At 43.2% G+C, this 20,747-nt stretch overlaps 1 protein-coding gene across 1 annotated transcript in view; it reads left to right on the top strand.

Moving 5' to 3' along the window:
- Nucleotides 1–638: 638 nt before the first annotated feature.
- Nucleotides 639–20,747, top strand: part of LOC309393752 (vomeronasal type-2 receptor 26-like) — a gene marked incomplete at both ends in the record, with an annotated part of 61,460 nt that continues 41,351 nt past the window's right edge. Inside the window, 2 exons of the mRNA XM_081956247.1 lie at nucleotides 639–734; nucleotides 7,507–7,633. Coding sequence (XP_081812373.1) covers nucleotides 639–734; nucleotides 7,507–7,633 — 223 coding nt within the window. The remainder of the gene's footprint in view (nucleotides 735–7,506; nucleotides 7,634–20,747) is intronic.

Raw genomic sequence — 20,747 nt, 5'->3', positions numbered from 1 at the left:
GCCAATTTAATTACTCAGGGAATTAATGGTTCCAAAGAGTAGATACCATGGCATTTTGATATTTAGCACTGCTAATTGGAAAATGCTGTATTCTTTTTAAAATAAATTCCTGTATTTGTGGGTTTGTGATTAGCCTGGTGGAATTCCACCTTCCTTCCGTCCCCATTGCAGGTGGGTCTGTGTGCAGCTGGACAGGCAGCTAAGCCCCCCTATTCTCCTCCAATGAAAGGGAGCCTGGCGTGGATCTGGATGCTTTATTGGGAGAAGAGGGCAGGTGAAACTGAGGAGATGCAAAGAGTGGAAATCAAATAGAAAGACGAGATAGGCAGCATTAACTAACAGCCAGCAAAGAAGCAGCTGGAACTTCCCCAGCGATGCTCCGTGTGAGGGAGGGAGGCGTCTCCGGATGACCAGGGGTCTCGGTCACAACGGCTGCTTCCGTCTTCTCCAAAGGCTGACGGAAAATGGAGTCTGGCTTCAGACCTTATAGTGAGGCTTATCTGCCCCCGGCCACCAGGTGGGGCTAGAGCAACAACAGCACAACAGTTACATGTTGTGGCATGACAACCTTTATACATTTGGAAGAGACTCTGAGACCATCTAGCCCAGTGGTCGGCAAACCGCGGGTCGCGAGCCACATGCGGCTCTTTGGCCCCTTGAATGTGGCTCTTCCTCCACTGCTGCGCCACCTCATGTTCCTTGTCTTCCGGCTGCGGCCCCACTCCGTGGAAAACGTAGGCATGTGTGCGCACACCGTGCAATTACAGCCCTGAGCAGGACCAAATCCCCTCTCCCAACTGGCCCTTCCTCGCTTGGAGGGTTTCGGAGGGAAGCTTCTGCAGAAGCCCAGGTGAGTGAGAACAAGTTCCTGCCGTTACGAAGTCTCTGGGGCTCTAATTGTATGGGCTGTGCGTGTGCGCCTATGCTTTCCAGACCTGCTTCCCTCCGAGCGAGGAAGGGCCAGTTGGGAGAGGGGCTTTGGTTCTGCTCCGAGTTGCAATTGTGCGGCGTGCGTGCGCACCTATGTTTTCTACGGAGTGGGGCCACAGCCAGAAGATGAGAAATGCCAACAGACAGAGACAGGCACCGAGAGAGAGAAAGACAGAGAGAAGGAGGGAGGGAATCAGAGAGAGACTGAGAGACACAGAGAGAGAGAGAGAGGGGGGGAGGCAGGCAGGGAGGGAGGGAGGGAGGGAGGGAGAGACAAACAGAGACACTTAGAGTGAGTGATTAAGTGAGTGAGTGAGAGACAGACACACACACACACACATACACACACAGAGTGAGTGATTAAGTGAGTGAGAGACAGACACACACACACACACACACACAGTGACAGAGAGGAAGGGAGGGGAGAGAGACACAGACACACAGAGAGAATGAGTGAGACACACACACACACACACACAGAGTGACAGAGATGGGGGAGGGAGGAGAGAGAGAGACAGAGAGATACAGAGAGACAGACACAGAGAGAATGACAGAGAGAGACAGAGAGGGAGGGAGAGAGAAACAAAGCCACAGAGAGAGAGAGAGAAAGAAAAAGAGAGAAAGAGAAAGAAAGAAAGAAAGAAAAAGCAAGTGGGAAACATGAAAGAAAGAAAAAAGGAAAAGAAAGTGGGAGAGAGATGAAAGAAAGAAAAAGAAAGAGAACTTATGACCACAATTAAGCTCAAAATTTTGGTTGCTAAGCAAGAGCATCATTAAGTGAGTTTCACCACATTTTCCAAGTTGGCCATGCCCACCCAGTCATATGACTGCTGAGCCACTCCCACAAAACAGGCCACACACCTTCTTTTGGCTCTCAAAAGAAATTTTATTCTTGTACTGTTGATATTTCGTTCTGTTGACTAATGAGTTTGCCCACCACTGATCTAGCCCAACCCCTCCTCTCTGCAGGAATTCCAGTTCAAGTTTCTCTGACTGATGGCTGCTCAGTCTTTGCTCTCAGACGATCCATGAAGAGTAGACTGAACTTCTCTGCTTTACTGGCTCAGCTCTAAAACATCTCATGCTTTTATCATATTTTTTTTCTCTCATTCAGTTAAAATCTCCTCTCTTGTAACTGAATTCACTTTTTCCATGTCTGACACTCTGGAATAAGAGTGAGCGGATTTTACACTCGTGTGTAACAGGAGTCAGTGATTGGAAGAGGGTTTTATCCAGTGGTGGGATTCAAATTTCTTTACTACCAGTTCTGTGGGCGTGGCTTGGTGGTCTTGTGACATGACTCACGTCAAGGGGTACCTTGCTTGGCCTCTCCTCGCCTCAGCGAGATACAATTTCCCTGTCTATTTATTTACTACTTCTGAACATTCTAAATACACAATTTAATCCTATGTATATATGCCTTATGTGTACATACATATTAGTATAGTATGTGTATAGGCACACAAAAAGATCCATTATCTACTATATATACTGTATGTGTATACACACACACACACACACACACCTCTTCTAAAACTATACACATTCAACCTCACTTACTGCATTTGGAAAAACACACCCAGAGTCCACTTTCTGCCACACATGTAACTATCACTTCTGCACATTAGGACATTACACAGGCCTTCAGATGTTCTTCCCTAGCCTGCACATGACTGTTAGAGCCAGGAGATGTCATGGAGTGAGTAATGTGGCAAAGCTCACTTAACAAAGCTCTTGGTTGGCAACCAAAATGTTGGACTCAATTGTCATAAGTCAAAGACTGTCTCTGCCTTCCTCTGCATGGTAGCCTTGTCCTAGTAAACTCCTTCTCTTTTCTGGCAATTTTCCTCTCTCTTAGAGGCACCAAAATAATTCAGAGGATATAAGGCAGCGATGGCGAACCTTTTTTGGCTCACGTGCCATAAGTGTGGGGAGTGCAGGGGGGTCGTATGCGGGTGTGCTGCACCCATAATGCAATGTGCGACCCCCCAAGTGCGCATGCGCGCACTACAGGTGCGACCCCCCCATTTTTCTAATTTTTTCGCCCTCTCCAGGCTCCAGAGGCTTTATAGAAGCCTGGGGAGGGCAAAAACAGCCTCCCCGCCCCCCCGGACGCCCTCCTGAGGCTTTAGGGACCACCAGGAGGCTTCCCTGACACCTTTGGAGCACTCAAAACTACCCTCCGAACAAACCAGAAGTCTGTTCCCGAACTTCCGGTTTGCCTGTAGGGCTGTTTTTTTGAGCTCCAGAGGCTTCACGGAAGCTCATGAAACCTCCGGAGGGCCTGGGCAGGGGGAGGCTCCTTTTACCCTCCCCAGGCTCCTATAAAGCCTCTGGAGCATGGGGAGGGCGAAAAATGGCTTTTAAAAGGGTGAACTTAGCTGGCCAGCGTGCCATAGGTTCGCCATCACTGATATAAGGTCTCCTGCTGGAGCAGGGGTTTGGACTAGATGGCCTCCAATATCCCTTCTAACCTTGCAGGAGCAGGCCTTGGACTAAAAGATGACCTTCCAGCCCTAGATTGCTGTGCTGTTTCAAAGAAGTCTTTCTGTTTCTCTGTCTCTGTCTCTGTCTCTCTTTCTGTCTCCCTCCCTCCCTCCCTCCCTCCCTCCCTCCCTCTATCTATCCATCCATCCATTGTCAGCTCCAGCCAGCTCAGAAGCCTGGAGCTGCCATTCAGGGGAGAAGACTGGGCCAACTGCCAAGACTCACCATCCCACCTATACAAGGTGAAGAAACTCCTGCTAACAATCCATGATTGATTGCCGGGCGGTTTCGCTCTGGGTCACAAGGTGATGGGTGTGCGTATGCGCTGGGTGTGGCTTATCTTAATTACCAATGTAGCTATAAAAGGTGGTAAAAAGTGGGAAGCACCGGGTGTCAGTTCTGACAATTTATTGATTTCCTTAGTGCTTTTTTGGTCAGTTCGTGCCGGAGGAAGAATACAAACTGCATTTACAAACCGTTTCTGTGTTTGGCTTTCATTAACCCTTTGGAACCTGACATCCATCCATCCATCTATATCTCATTCACTCCCTCCCTTTCATTCTTTCTTTTCCTTCCTTCCATCCCTCCCTCTCTCTTTCTCTCCCTTTTTCTTTATTTCCCTTTTCTTCTTTTTTCTTTTCTTTCTTGTCTCTCCCCTCCCTCCCTCCCTCCCTCTCTAGGAGTTGGAGCCTACTTGGAAGGGAATTGCAGCTGCCTGACTGTCTCTTTCAGGTACTGGCAGGGGCCCAGGGCCCAGGGCCCAGAAGGGGCTGTAAAGGGAGCAGCAGCTTCGCTGTGAATGGAGAGGGGAAAGTTTGACTTCTCTCAGTCATTCAAGCATTTAAGGTTAAGGGCTGCAGCAGAGAGAATACCCACTTTTTTCTCTCCCTCTATTCACAGCGGCCCTGCTGCAGCCTTCCTCCCCACATGCTGCGCAATTATGGGCCCAGCCTGATTTGCCCTGCAGTATTCGGTGGGGGGGGGTCCTCTGTTTGGGGGTAGAATTTGGTTACAGAAACGCAAAGTAGTGGGCAGCCTTGGAGGGCCTCTTCATCCTTCCACTTTTCCTCTCAGCCCTGCAAAACCAGAAATCTCCCCCCCCCCCCATTCCAAGCAGCAACTAAGACTGTGCAGATGGGGAGGTGGGGAGGCAGGAGAAGATAATTGGACAAAAGAAGAGGATCTGAAAGCCAGGAAAGATGAAGGGATCCCAATTCTTCAGCAAGAGGAGTTTCTGCAAAGGGGAAGAAGAGGGGGCAGCTTCCAAAGGACTTTTAGCCATAATTGCCATCAGAGCAGATGTTGGGGAGGGGGGCAAAGAGGAAAGAGGTCCCCTGCCTCTCCCTCAAACCCCCAGAAAGGAAGGAATGGGAGGGGGAGGGAAAGGAAAGGAAATGGGAAAGAAGGAAAGGGAAGGAAAGGGAAGAAAGGGAAAAATGAAAATGAAATCGGAAAGATGGGAAAAGGTGAAGGGTGGTCACAACACATTACTGTTCTGCTGCTGCAGTGGTCGGGAGCAGCCTGAGGTGGGCATTCGGGAGCAGGCCAAGATGAGCAGGAGGTCACGGCAAAGGCAGGCAAACAGGCTGGGCTGCATGGACACGTGGTCGAGGCAAGGGAGCCAAAGAGCAGCTGCAGCAATGACTCTAAGGCACCAGTCAAGGCGTGCAAGGCAAGTAGTGGTGGGGCAGGGCATGGCCAGGCAGAATTTTTACTATCAGTTCACTCGAACCAGGCCGGACCGTCTGAATCCCACCACTGGCTGTATCCTCCCTTCTCCAACCGAGAGATTGTTTCAATTGGAAAAGGGGCTCCCAGACTCCTCCTGATCTTCAGCTCTTCTCCTTGTTGTCTTTCCTCAAGGCTAAGAGCAACTCCTTTGATCTCTTCCTTGGCTTCCTTGTCCTTCCCTGAAGTTCACGTAGATTTTGTGCAAATTCTCCTCCACTTGTGATGCCTGCAAGGGGACCTGGTCCTTGAGTTGTTTTAATTAGGATCTTTCCCAACAACTGCTTTCCTTTCCCCAAAGTCATAGGATGTCCTGTAAATTGAAACACAATGACTCTTAAGACTTGTTTTCCAGTTAAATATGACAAGTCCATTCCCCAATCTCCCTCAATCTTCTTGAAAGAATCCATTTCATCAGTCCGCCGTTCTGTCCACTTTGAGTCTTCAGGGTCCATGGCCTCTCCAGCCATCTCCAAGCAGCCTCCCTTCAAAGCAGACTCCTTCCTCAGGGATGCCAGCAGCAAATTAAGTTCCAGTCCATCCAATCCATCCGATTCAACAATTGTTACTTGCTTCTGATTATCGCCTTTAAGTTTATTAAAAAACCATTGTTAGTTTATCAAACTTTTAAAATGTAGTTTCAGATAAGTTGAAAGACTTTATATTCTTTAAATCACATCAAATTAGCTTACTCTAAGATCTACATATTACATCATATCTTGTGTGATTTGTATTAATGACAATATAGAAAAATTGATGACCAGTGGAAAATTGTTTTCCATAACCTTCAGGTGTTCTAGGAAAGAGAAAAAAAGATTAAAAATTATTTCAGTATCATTTTTAATCCACATAGTTATCATACCATCCACGCTTGAGGTTTCCAATCACATCACACATTTGTTTGTGAGTCCTTTACTGAAATCCAGTTCTATCACCAGTGTTCCCATAATCAATTTAGGAAGTATAATGATATGTGAAAATAACTTTTGGGATGAGGGGAAGAGAGGCTGCCTAGGGAAGGATCAGCCAAGAGGGAAGAATTCTGCAGCTGCATAATGAGAGAGAAAGAAACTCATAAAGGATCCTCACTAACTTTTCAGGCTGAGAAAAGGGCTGGTGGGATATTTGTTCTTTCAGATTTACAACATTTTGTTAATGTTGCTTTACAGTCAAGTAGAATTAGCACATCTGGAGGTGTTTTCCATCAGGATGACCAGGGAGAAGATTAGCCTGACAACTTTCTTCTTGATCAACCCATGCTTTCTGGGAATCAACCTGTTGTTTTCAAAGAGTTTATGGATCATCATTTTTTCTCTGTTCACTTTATTTGTCATCTGCTCTAGAATGTTCCCTATAATTGACCAATTGTGTCAATTATATTTTCTCTATATTTTGTCAGTATATGATTGACAATTTTTTCTCAAACTTTTTCATTCATTCATGAAGATAATGGCAGCATTTGTATCCTATTTAACCATATTTGGAGATTAGACAATTGTAGAAGAAAGATTCAATGTGTGATAAGAAACCAATTTTTCTGCTTTTCAAATTCCTGGATGTTCCCATTCTAGTTTCATCCCTTTCTGGAGAAGAATGAATATTGCAATATTTCTCAGAGAAAACTGTACTTGGATCAAAATGGAGAGATAACAGGAGATCTGGGCATTAAAATATGGTTGGATCTCTCCAAGGAGGATCCAAGGAAAGAACTTCTGGCGTATTTTATAAGACAGAGACTTTCTATCAAACAAGATGCTCTTTCATGGCTAAAGTTGCTCAATAAGGTGAGAGAAATTTTGGTGTCTCTTCTCTGTTGCCCAAAGCCTGAGGTCCCATGTCAAGTGGGCAAAGCCTACAGTCTCCAGGGTGGTTGGCCTTCCATGCCAGTTGGTGTCATCTAATGGAAGTTCTTTAACAGATGGGACCTAAGTGGAGGGGCTTTGCCATGTTTTATGGAAATCTTTCAAGATCTTACTGGTCAGAGGTTTCTTTCTTCATCACAGTTTTATTCTATCTTTAAAAAATCTAATAGAATAAAAGTTTCCTAAATATTTTACAGTAAACTTTATTCTCAGTTTTAAGATGAATAAATCATCATACTATTGCTATTCCATCCCTCCAGACTTTATTAAATAGAAAAGTATGTTATTGTAATATTAAATTCCAAAAGCAAAAGGGAAGACCTAAATGAAGAACCTTCCAGTTGTTATCCCTCCTGCATCTGTTTAGAAGTAGTCAGAGATTTCATATTTACCTCAGTGAAGACCAGAGGCTACTTGTCTCCATCCATTTCTCCCTCCATTTTCCATGGACGGAGAATCCTAACATCTTTTCTTTGACATTCCTTGTTCTTCCGCTCAGTCCCTGCCTCAGTCCAGATGTGTGGAAAGTTGTTATCCTGGATTTGTCAAGAGAGCTCGAGAAGGAGAGCCAGTTTGTTGCTACGACTGCGTTCCTTGTCCGGAGGGGACCTTCTCCACTCAGGAAGGTGGGTCACACTGAGGAAAATGGGAGGCTTTGTGGAACTGGATCCATCCAGAACATTTTCATGAAAGTTAAAAGACAGATTGAAGCTCACCTGGATTTTTATTTTTAACCTGCACAATTTCTTATCTAAAAGGAAGTAAATTTTAAAAAAAAACATTGAAAGAGGAGCTGGGAAGAGATGGGAGGAGGTGGGGCAGACTGGGAAAGCTTTACTAACAGCAGTGGAAATGTCTCTTCTGCTTTTTATTTTGGATATGTGCTGCTAAATTCACCTTTCTAGGAACACCTGGGTTCTTTGAAACTTGATGAATTGTTTTAGGTCCACCTTCTGAAAGATCTTACAATTCACTGTATGTTGGATCCTCCACTTGAGGATCACTGAAAAGGTGTCACTGGTCCATAATGTGGTGCTGTGGATAGTTATGGGGGGAACTCATTACACAAATAGTCTGCCAGTCATGTAGATCAATCAATCAATCAATCAATCAATCAGAATAGAGCTTGGAGGTCTTCTAATCCACCCCCTGCTCAAGCAGGAGATCTGATACCATTTCAGACAAGTGACTTTAAGACAGTGGGTCTCAACCTTCCTAATGCCTCGACCCTTTAATACATTTCCTCATGTTGTGGTGACCCCCAACCATAAGATTATTTTATGTTTTCCGTATTTTTTTGAAAATATATGTTTTCCAATGATCTGTGAAAGGGTCGTTCGACCCCCAAAGGGGTCCCGACCCACAGGTTGAGAACCACTGCTTTAAGAAGAAGTATCTTCTTAAAAACCTCCAATGTTGAAGAACCCACAACTTCTAGACACCAGCTGTTCCACTGGTTAATGGTTCTTACTGTTAGTAAGTTTCTTCTTAATTCCAGGTTGCTTCCAGACTTTAGGTATCCGCTAAGTCCAGTATATTAACTGCTATGTGGCAGGAATCAGAAAGTTTGCCTAAAAAGATTATATGATTCATTATTAACCTCTAATAAGGTAGGTTCCTATGAAGATTCTACACATTAACATCCTTTAAAATTCCTCAACTTCATATACCAAGCTATATTTTTAAAAACACATCCTTTTTATGCTCTTTTTAATGAAATAGCTAAGAAATACTTCTGGAAAATGCCTGTGGTATCAGCTGTTATCCAAAGAAGGTATTTCTTGTAAGATAAAAGGACAGAATATTGAAGGAATATTGCTTTTTGCTTTCTCAGATGCAGGAAAATGCACCAAGTGTCCAGATGACAAATATCCAAATGAGGACAGAATCCAATGTATCCCCAAAGTTATAACCTTCCTGTCTTATGAAGAACATCTGGGCATCATCCTGGTCTCTTTTGCCCTGATCTTGTTCCTAACCACAGGCCTTGTTTTAATCATCTTCGTTAAATATGGAGAAACTCCCCTTGTCAAAGCCAACAACCGGGACCTCTCCTACATCCTCCTGGTCTCCCTCCTGCTTTGCTTCTTGTCTCCTTCTCTCTTCATTGGTCAACCAAGGAAAGCCACCTGCCTTCTCCGACAAACGGTCTTCAGCATCATCTTCTCTGTTGCCATTTCTTCTCTCTTGGCCAAAACCATCACAGTGGTGCTGGCTTTCCTGGCCGCAAAACCAGGAAACCGAGTGAAGAGATGGTTGGGGAAGAGCTTGGCCAACTCCATCATCCTTTCTTCTTCTGCTGTCCAATTTGTCATCTGCTCCATCTGGCTGGGAGCTTCTCCCCCCTTCCCTGACTCTGACCTCCGCTCCCAGCCTGGAGAGATCATCCTGCAATGCAACGAAGGGGCTGTTGTCATGTTCTACGTCACCCTCAGCTACATGGGCTTCCTGGCTGCCATCTGCTTCACGGTGGCTTTCCTGGCCAGGAATCTGCCTGGGGCCTTCAACGAAGCCAAGCTGATCACCTTCAGCATGCTGGTCTTCTGCAGTGTCTGGGTGACTTTTGTACCCACCTACCTGAGCACCAAAGGGAAATACATGGTGGCTGTTCAGGTCTTCTCCATCCTGGCCTCCAGTGCTAGTCTGCTGGGCTGCATCTTCATCCCCAAGTGCTACATTATCCTTCTGAGGCCAGAGCTGAACACAAAGGAGCAGCTTACAGCCAGAACAAATGTAAAAACATGAGACATAACGCCATAATATTGAAAGAATTGTAAAATTCCCTATTATTTGAAAGAACACATTAATTATTTCCACTTAAATAGTATGCAGGAGTCAAAGAAAATCATATCAACATGTTTGGAAATGGGAAATGGTTGAATGAGTGTAATTCTTGTAACTCCATTCCCTTCCAGCTCAATAAATCTTGAAAGTCATACAGAGGCATCTTCCTTCCCCACTGACTTCAGTTGTCAAAAGGTCAGAAAATGTGATCACATGACCCAGGGACTCTGCAACCATCATAAGTACATGCCAGTTGCCAAGCATCAAGACTTTTGATCATGTGACCATGGGGATGCTGCAATGGTCATAAGAGAGAAAAATGGTCATAAATCACTTTTCTCAGTGCCATTATAACTTCCAGTGGTCAATAGAGAAATGGTTGTAAGTTAAAGACTCCTTTTACCATTGCTAGGAGTTGGTCCTGGATGATTTGGGCCCAGGGCTGCTTTGGGGGTCATAAACTCCTGAGCTGCCTCTGAGCTCACACCTGGGGATGACTGTCTGGAGCCCCCCAGCACCATAAGCCCAGGGGACTCCACCGCCCGCCCAGCCCCAGAGGCCCGGAGGTCAGGCAGGGAGTCCGGTGCAGGAACAGCAGCCCTCACTGACGCCTCCTGGTGCCCCACTATAGAAACAGCCTCTCTCCTCTGGCTATCTGTGGGACAAGGGCCCTGCATGCCCCCCAAGCATCCCCCTCCCCTCCCCTCCCCTCCCCTGGAGTCTCAGCTGGTGCCAAACCCAGAAACCGTCCAGGCAGAGCTCCGTGAGCAGAATCGCCCCCTCTGGTCCCGGTCTCAGTGATGCAGCCAGAGCAGCCGTTTCCTCCGCCATGAAGTCCTGGATGAAGGGAACTTTATTGCAGCCTGGACTGGCATTCACCAATGGTCCAGGGCCTTCAGAACCTGCCATCCAGGACTTGGGTTTGAGTCCGAGAGGCTGGACGGAGCCACAGGAAAGAGATCCCTCTGACTCGGTCCCCATGAGTGAACCATTTCTCAACTCTCTCCGTGTTTTCCTCTCTCCCCATCACTATTGGAATCTTCTGACCTGCTCAGACTCCTTTGGAGCCCTCCCCCCTTCCCAGTTAATGGCCATGGGGGTCCCAGTCTGTGGCTCTCAATTCCATCACTCAGTCGGGTGGGGGGAGGAATGTAAGGGAAGGAAGCCCTGCGGTTCTTCCACGTTAGCCTCAGCACCAGAAGGAGCTTCCACCCACCCCCATCTCTCCCACCCAGAGGGTTCTCTTCCACTGGCCAGTTGGGGGCAAGTGGGGAAGGCAGCCATCATTCACACACACACATAAATACACACACACACACACACACACTGTCTCTGTCTCTGTTTCTGTCTCTGACCCAGTGAGAGTTGTGTATTCTGGGGGATGGTGCAGAGCTCTGGGGCCATGAGATGTGCCTGAATTGCACATGGGGTTCAGCCTGATCCCTGCAGGAAGAAACGGGCCCTCCTTGAGGTTGGAGTCTGCAGGTATCCAGAAAATCTTTTCCTGAATTAAAAACTCTGCTGTCCCCTTTAAAAGCTCTCTACCTCCCAGCCTTTGTCACACAAGCAAAGATCAAAGTTGTGTTCAAGAATTGCAGTGGTGGCATCCTCACATACATTTCCTCAAATATCTTTCTGCCAAAGGAAGAGGGGGCTGTCAGGGTCGTAATCTTAATACTGAGGACTAGAAACACGGGAGAGCACTCATTCCCATGCCCTCTTTGCTATCACAATAGCAGAAGGCTGCATTTCCGAGACTACAGGCAATGTAAATAAAAACACTCAGAGGTAGCAACCACAAACAAGGTGTTTTGGGCATAAATAAATCCCGTGTCCTTTTCTTGACAGCCTGGTTGAGAAGGAGCCAAAACCTGAGATGTTGCTTCATTCTCAACCCAGATTGCAGAAGGTTCAGCTCTTGTCTTGTGAATGTCACCATGGACCCCAAACTCAAAAGCAGATCCTATAAAAAGTTTTCCATCCTGTGTGCAGACAGACTGCCTTGGCCAGCACATCACTGATTGGGGGGTAAATCTAGGTGAGTTCACAGAACATGCTTAACCCAGGTTAATGAGAGGGAACTGCTGTGCCCAATGGGGCATGCCGTGCTTAGCGTGATGCTTCCCACATTTACATAGTAAAGAGGAAAGTTCCACCAGACGGACAGAATGTGTCAAATGGGGTAAAAAGATATGAAAATGTCAGTCAATATTTTCAGAGGCTCTCTGGGTGACCGAGGATGAGATCCCTGCTTGTTAGAGGTTCCTTTTGGAATAGAAGGGAGAAAGATTGGTTCCTTCTAAAGCCCTTGCCTGCACGCACGCACGCACACACACACACTCACACACACACACACTCAGGACCAATAATGGGCAGTGCCAGGCCGAGATGAGCCCAACTTGCTAAAACAGCCATCGAAATGCCTGAAAAAACCTGGATGCCCTTAACATCCGCTGTGAACTTGGCTCATTCAGTCTGTTGATGAAGCCATACAACCCGGGAAGAAGGGTTTCTTCCCAGAATAACAGAATTGGAAGGGACCTCAGAGGTCTTCTAGTCCAACCCCCTGCTCAAGCAGGAGATCTTATACTATTTTAGGTTCTGAAGAACATGAGACCCCGTATTTTCCTAAGTACCAGAACATCATCAGTAGAAGTCAGGAGGGATTCCAAAATAGGGGGCTATGACAGATTTGTTTAAGGCTAGCCCCACATGTTGATTACAAGGAGTTAACTGAAAAAAAGGCAGTTAACTCTGTCAAGTCCTAGAAATATCTAACGCCTTTTCATACGTTACCTGCTTGTGTGTGGTGGAGGCTCTTTTGCCAAGGCCCCCCCAGCCTGCTCAGGTGGGGCATCCATATTGGCAAATGGGGATCCTGGAAAAGCCACCCTTGGATCTGAGGAAGCGCAGGGCATCCCCATATGCGTCACAGCTCAATCCCCCCTTCTCCTTGGAGGCCGGTTCCGCCATCTGTGGCAAGATTTCACTCTCACCACCACCCTTTGCTAGGCTGATTTCTTCCGGGGCTCTGCTGCCATTTTGTCCAAAAACCGTCAGTGGAACTCTACGACCATCTAAGACATCTGGATTTCTGAGGCATCTTCCCAGGACTGTTTCTTTGGTCCATCCGCCCTTCATAGTCGATGACCTACAACTAAGTGTTAAAGATTGCGTGTTTATTTCCAGCTTCAGCAGGTCATGAAGAAGATACAAAGACGAGACTCCTCCTTCAAAATAAGGGATTCACAGGTGATTTTCAGTACCTATTAAACTTCAGGTGTGACTTTCAATATAGAAAAGAATTCTAGGCTAGAATTCTTGAAAATCCTGGGTCTCATTAGATGACAATTGATATTTTTACTTGCATTAAATAGGTACAGTCACTAAACAATGTGCAATTTTCACTCAGTCACTGAACTGAACTTCTGGAACGGAAATGTCTCAACGCTATTACACAATTACGCTAATATTCTGTCATTCCAACATAATTTTAAAATAAGCAAGTTGTATGAATTCTGCACCCACTAATAAACTCTGCATTTTATGAATGCTTAGGCACGTAGCCCTGAACACATTCATAGGAAACTATTGGCCCAATCGGCACTGATAGCAGATCAATGCAGCCCTTTTCAACTAATATATTTTATAACTTTATGAGATGCTGGAGACTGTAAATTGTATTGTCATAAGATCCACAGAAATGAAGGTCAGTGTTCTGGGGTGTTTTTTTCAGGAACATCTGGCTTTTGAAAAATAAGCATGCATGTGGATGGTATTAAGTGTAGACATTTTAGATGGAAGATTTTATCTGGTTAGATATTTTATCATTGCTGGCTGTTTAATTCTTATTTAAAATAACTTGTCTCCCATTCCAAAAATACCAGAGAGATGTTTTTATTTTCTAAAAATCTTTATCTGCCTGTCGTGGAACATTAAGAAATATTCCTACTTGTCAAATCCTACATTCTGATCTTGTGATGGGCTTATCCACATTACTCTGCCAGCAAACTGATAGTAAATCTAATCCCTTGTTATCTGTTGTGTAATCTTGCTTGTCTTTTGGTGCCAGGAAATGTTTCTGCAAATTTAATACATGGTATTTCTGGAAACACAGTACAGTCAAGGTTGGGATTATGTTAATGAGAGCGTGAGTGACGTTAAGATGTAAATGATTGAAAGAGTGAACTAATTGAGAGATGAGATTTAATAGCTTCCCTTTTGGGATGACTAGGAACCCATGGAAGTGATATTTCAAAGCGATGCGGAGTCTGGCGTGACGGGATTCAGCATAGCTGGTGGGGGAGCCGAAGGCCTATTTGTAAAGCAAGTGCTCAAGGGGTCCCCAGCACCAAACCCCTCTGGTCCAAGAGAAGGTACCGTGTTGCTCTTGGAGTATGTTGGTGTTTTCTCTTAAAACCATTAACTAAGAAAATGGCCATATCTTCAAAGCACACATTTAAAAAATAATAACCATACGGTACTTTTTAAAAAGTATTGTACGATGAAGGTGCTGCAGGGCAGAGACAAAGTAGTACAAGCAGTCCTCGACTTACGACCAGATCAAAGTTATAATAGACCCCCCCCCCAGGTCCATATGACTTAGATTTGAAAGTGTAAGGGTCACACACACACAGTTGTGTGTTTGCATCTTGAGCGCTCAGCAACTGGCCTGTATTTGTGGCCGTTTACAACATCCTGCAGCCACATGACTTCCATTTACTGTGTTTTTTGCCAACGGAAGTGTTCACTTTATGACTGCCATGTTCGCTTAATGACCACAACAGAAAAGACTGCAAAATTTTGCGTGGCCACTTGATGACCTGCTTAATGACCGGTGTAAGTTACAACTGTAATTCCAAGGTCAATTTCACACATAAGTGGAGGACTACCTGTATGTACTTTTCACAAGTGAATGGAAAGTAGCAGACTTTGCAAATTCAGACGAGGAGCCGAGGGATGGATCTGATTGTCTGAAAGGTCCATTTCTCTTTTCCAGCTCAGCTTCTGAGTGTCAGAACCATTTCTGAAAATATCAAATATGAAGATGCCCTTAAGATCCTACAGTGTTCTGAGCCACACAGAGGACGGCTTGTTCTTAAAAGAACTCTGGTTGGGAAAGATGAGCCGGAAGGAGGATATTTGGCAACACAGTCTAAAAAGGGGAAATTAAGTCAGGTAATGTATTGTTCTTGAATTATACTATGGATTAAGGTGGGCATCAGGAAAATCTACCTGTAAGTGAAGTAATTTTAGGACTTTAAAAAAAGTTTCCCCATCCTACCCAAAGGGAAATAAAACTATGAGGACAGGTGGCTTGCTAAGGTCCTGGTTCTTCCCTAGGAAACGTACAGTGAAAATACAGCGTCTTCCAAAGTCAGGCTGCATGGAAAAATTCTTATATAAATTGTTTGAATTGAATAAGAACAGTATACAAAAGTTAGGACATTTGGAAAAAGAGAAGGATGATAAAGCATTTTAAAAATTAATTAAAAGGTGAAAAAAAAAACATTTCCCATGCTGATACTGATATCGCCGTACCGATTGGCTGTTGGCTTTCAGATGCAATTCAAGTTTCTGGTTGTCACCTTTCATGGTTCAGGGCCTGGGTGATGTCACCTTCCATGATTCAGGGCCTGGATGATATCACCTTTCATGGTTCAGGGCCTGGGTGATGTCACCTTTCATGGTTCAGGGCCTGGGTGATGTCACCTTTCATGGTTCAGGGCCTGGGTGATGTCACCTTTCATGGTTCAGGGCCTGGGTGATGTCACCTTTCATGGTTCAGGGCCTGGATGATGTCACCTTTCATGGTTCAGGGCCTGGGTGATGTCACCTTTCATGGTTCAGGGCCTGGATGATGTTACTTGCCCACCTGGGAATGTCTATCAGAGAGGTCTGGTATCCTCTTGAACAGACATCACCACCTACGGAGGCCACAGAAGCCTCCCTTAGCCGTCAGTCAGGGGCCCTTCTCTGGAACAGCATCCTACCAGGCATATGGATGGGCCTTTCCATTGGGATCTTCAGAAAGACAGGAGTTGGGAGTATCTCACCAACCTCAGATGAAAGATCTCTCTGGATAAGCAAATTTTTATATTGTGTTTTTAAAATAATTTATTTCTAATAATTCTTTGCACAAATGGTATTTATTTTAGTTCAAATTACATATTTGCGGAGTTGATTATAATTATCCTATAATCCTTGTAATTTAAAAAAATATGATTACAAATGGTACTTCATATACATTATTTTTCATAAGCAAACATTTTCCTTTTTAGAATTTTTCTCCCCAGGGAATGGATCCAATGGAAAGACCTGAAAAGAGAATCTCAGAGGAAGATAAAGCAAACTTAATTGTAAAACAGAGAATGGGAAGACAAAAGAAGAACCGGAATAGATACAGGAGCAGCCTCTGAAGTCTTCCCTTGCTGGGACTGTTCCTTGCCAAGGGGAAAAGGGCCACACGCTCAGTCTTCACGCCTTTAAAAGGAAACAGAAGTGTTCAAAGCAGCTGTTGATTGCAATGCTGATTTCATGTTATTAATCTCATAGTATGTATATATATATATATATATATATATATATATATATATATATATATATATATATATATATATATATATATATATATATATATATATATTCATTCATTCATTCATTCATTCTGGATTCGAACATAGAAAATAATTCTAGATCATTAGAGAAATTGTAAGAAATGTAATAAATTTTTCAATCCTGAGTCTATTATTTATTCTTTTGCAACATTTTCTTCCTACAAAACGGAAAGCAAATTACATGAGTGTGTGTATGTGAGAGAGAGAGACCTTTACCTGTCTCACTCAGATGAAGGTCTCTCGTGCAGCCACACCAGCCTTCCTCTCAGCCTGGCATGTGTTGTTGTCAGGGGCAGAAATGTGGGCAAAAGTGTGGAAATTTGTCATAAACCTCTTTTTTCACTACCATTTATTAGGATACCATAAATCATTGTATTTGCAAAGAATTTTTTAGTGGGGCCATAGCTAAATGAGGCCCATATTTAGTATTTAGTATTTGTTTAGAATTCCAGTCTCACTTAGTAATAGAGGAGCAATTACTCCTGTATTATTAGATTTCTCTTTGAAGAATCTGTTTTGTAGTAAGTCCCATGCCTGCACTGAGGGTGAAGTATTCCTCAGACCAGACTTTGAAGTGCCTAGAAATTATATAAAATAAAAGAGAACAACGTTGTAGTATGCATTAACATACCCCCACAAAGGCAAAGTCCACAGCTTCTTTATATTAACAATTGTCCTTTAAAAAAAGTCTTTTCACAACTTTCTTTTTTAAAAAAATATTTTTTTATTTTTGAATAAACACAAACAGACAAAACACAACAAACACCACAAAAATATCTTCCATTACAAATTATAAAGAGTGTGTCTATTAGTTACAAAGAGCTTTCGTGCATCCCTTCCACAGTCATCACCTACAATTCATATCAAGTTCTATGTTTTAAATCAAATATATTTATATATACGTATTACTATCATCATACCTCAATCTTCATATGACTATGATTGTTTTTCTGTACCTTTATATAAAATATTCCAAAATTTAAAGCAAAACCACATGATGGCATTCTGTTATCTATTCTCAACATCATCCAGCAACATTACATCTTTATGATGCTTTCTAAATAAATAATAATAATAATGTTTAATAACAAAGTTTCTAGACCTCCTTTATTAATCACTGTTTACAATTTATATCCAATTTCTCTTTTATCATGTCAATACAAATATTACATTATTATCATTATCAATCATTTATTTAACAACATCCATCATCATTTCATTTTTATTTTTTATTTTTTGGTCTTAGTTTAACTAAATTTGACTCACTCTTTTTTTTAATATTATAAGCTTTTATACATAACAGTGTTTCTAAACATCCTTTCATGATCACCATTTAGAATTTATACCAAATTTCCTCTTATCAAACCAATACATATGTGTACATGGTTATCATTATCAATTATTTATCTAACTATATCCATTATCACTTCATTTTTAACATAATGCTTTAATTTTAACTAAATTTGACTAGTATTTTGTTATTAGTTTTCATATCTCAACCTGTGTCTTTCCAGTAATAGTGCAGTGTTATGTCTTTTGCCATTTGTGGAATTGGTCTTCTGGTTATTTCTTGAATCAAATTTGTGTGGACTACTCTTTGTAACTTGTTGCTTTTTGCATATCTTGTACAATCTCCAGACCCTCCATCCGCTTCTTTAATCAGCTTATCTTTGGTTATCAGTAGTGTTTTTGTCAAAGTTTCCCTCCTTGGATCCATCAATTATTCTCTTTTTTCTTCTTCTAAACCTTGGGGTCAAGCTCCTTTCCATCTATCTTCCCTTTCCATTTTCCACTCTTTCCATCTCCAACCACACTCAGTTCACTGTCAGTATACACAATTATCTTGCCTCTTTGTTCATTTTTCCCTTGGGCTTTTAGGACTGTAACCTCCAGTTTTTCTATTTGCTGGATATTTTCAATTTTTCCATCAAATTTTACTGCATTACAATCTATATTTTCCAATCTATTCTCAATTCTCTCTAATAATTTTCTAATAATTTTCTAATAAAGTTTCTAATAATCTTTGAATTTCAAACATAATCTGTTGTAATGTTATGGTTTCTTTTTGTTATGCCATACTTCCAACTAGTAAACACTGCCACTCTAGTTTCAAAATAAGATTTTGTTTTCACTTCACTGCAGCAGCCAAAGAAGCATCCAAAGAGCACCTGTGTAAACAACCCGTGCTCTTCTTCCTATCTCTTCTGTAAACAAGCTGAAGCCTTTGAAGTGCAAAGTCAAAATAATCAAAGAGAAAAAATGGAAAGCAATATTCCCAGGACTCAGCCTCCAACCTCCAAGTGGCAGTGTAACTACTTTTCCCTATGATGTTACTACCCTCTTTATATTCCTTTTATATCTTCTTTATAATCCAGGCTTAAAAGAAACAAAATTCTTAAATGGAGCAAAAGAAAAAGAAAAAAACCCTCCAAACCAATATTATAAAAATAAAGGAAAAGATTTAATCCATAGGTAAAAAAAGAAATAGAAGAAGAAAAACCAATATTTTCACTTTAAAAAGTAGGGAATACTTGCAAAACTTCCATCCATAAAAAATAATTTTAAAAAAGGGATAACACACTGTCCAATATAGCTTAATTTTGCCGCTTATTTTTATTTTCTTTGTAAATTTAATTTAGCTTTGATTTGGGGGGGGGGGGCAGTCTCTTTTGTAACAATAAAATTTCCTCACCAGATGGACACACTTTCTCTTTCCGCTTTCCTCCCGTTGCGGAGCTGTCCCAACTTCAGCAGCTTTTGGCTGCGCTTCTGTTGCCAGCAAGAAGAGATTCTCTTGGATCAATCAGGGACTTTGCCATGTTCCTGAGATCAGCAAGATGTACTCTTCCCTATCACTGTCTCTTCAGGACGGTTTAGGTCCAAAAGGACCGTCCAGCGGCAAAGGTATCGACTGCGATCTCGGAGCTCTGAGATCACATGTCGTATCATTGCAACGTCAGCTTCTGTTCCCTTTTCACATCTTTCTGTTGGGAACTCAAAGAATATACAGGAATCTCCCACGTGGGTCTTCCATCATTTTATGGCCTCTGAGGGCTGTTGTGCTGAAAGAGAGGAACTGACCATACCGGTAGTTCCTTATTTTCCTCTATTTACTATGCAGAAAGGAAAGCTATAATGGAACATTATTTTAGAAGCAATATTTCATATTCCACAATCTCGGGAACCAATCTCAAAGCGGCTTCTTTCTCCCTCCCATCCCAAAGGAGCCTCTAAGGACCAGGGGTCTCATCCTTGGTCAGCCAGGAAGCCTCTGAAAATATTGACTGAGATTTTGAAATATGTTTACTCCGTTTCACACATTTGGGTGCCTGGGAACCTTCCCTCATCCTGTGTTAGTGTGTGAAGCAGGTCATCAGGCTAACCTGGCATCTGATTCATGCATTCTGGCATGGTACATTATGCCAACATAGCCATTCTCTTTGATGAACCTGGATTAAAGGTGTTGTATGAACTCCCCTAGATTTACCACCAACCAGCTATGTGATGATGGTCAATTCAGTCTGTTTGCACACAGGATAGGAAACTCTTTATAGGATCTTCTTTTGGCTTCAGAGTTTTCTGCAACCCACTGTAATACATTGTTTAGCACATTGTGTGAACCGATTCCAGGTTTGGCATTCAGGCAATAGATCTGGGATAATGGGAGAGAGACAGAAATGAACCTTTGTGGATGGAGGAAGTCAGAGATTTCCCACAATGTCTGGACAAAGCTTGATAGAGACTTGCAAAGATCTTTCCATGTGTCTTCAGAGGATCAACTGGGAACTTTGAGGCTCTTTCTCCTGCTTGGAGCCTCACAGATGTTTTTGGATGCTGGTTTCCAGATTTCCCAGTTAGGCCAGGTCTCAGGATACTGGGGTTGGTCACCACAGCAGAAAAGCTTGGTGTTTATGGAGCCAAATTTAAAAAGGGAATGTGGCTATTACCCTCACTGGGTTGGCTTCAGCTCTCTCTCCTGCCAAGCGTTGGGAGAAATAATGGACGCTGCTTGCTTTCAAGAGTCTTTTTCCAAGTCCTGTTTATGGATCTCTGTCCTGCCAGAACAGCCACAAGCTGCCTTTCCATGTGTACCTTCCAAATGTGTGGACTCCAGCTCCCATAATCCTCAGCCACAGCTATGCAGTTAGCAGAGACAATTAGCAAATGGCAAAGATGGAGCGTTAGAGAAGGTTGTTCTCGCCCATCCACCCTGATGTCATTTTTTACCCTATGCGCATGCGTGAAATGCTCTGCATATGTGTGGCGGTGCGCACTCACATTTGTGAACCGGTAGTGAAGGTAAGTGAATACCACCCCTGCAGGGGAACATGGGTTATGG

The sequence above is a fragment of the Natrix helvetica genome (assembly GCF_964273705.1).
Source record: "Natrix helvetica genome assembly, chromosome: 5".
Taxonomy (NCBI): domain Eukaryota; kingdom Metazoa; phylum Chordata; class Lepidosauria; order Squamata; family Natricidae; genus Natrix; species Natrix helvetica.
The sequence above is the reverse complement of the archived record's forward strand: the minus strand, read 5'-3'. Positions and strand labels throughout refer to the sequence as shown.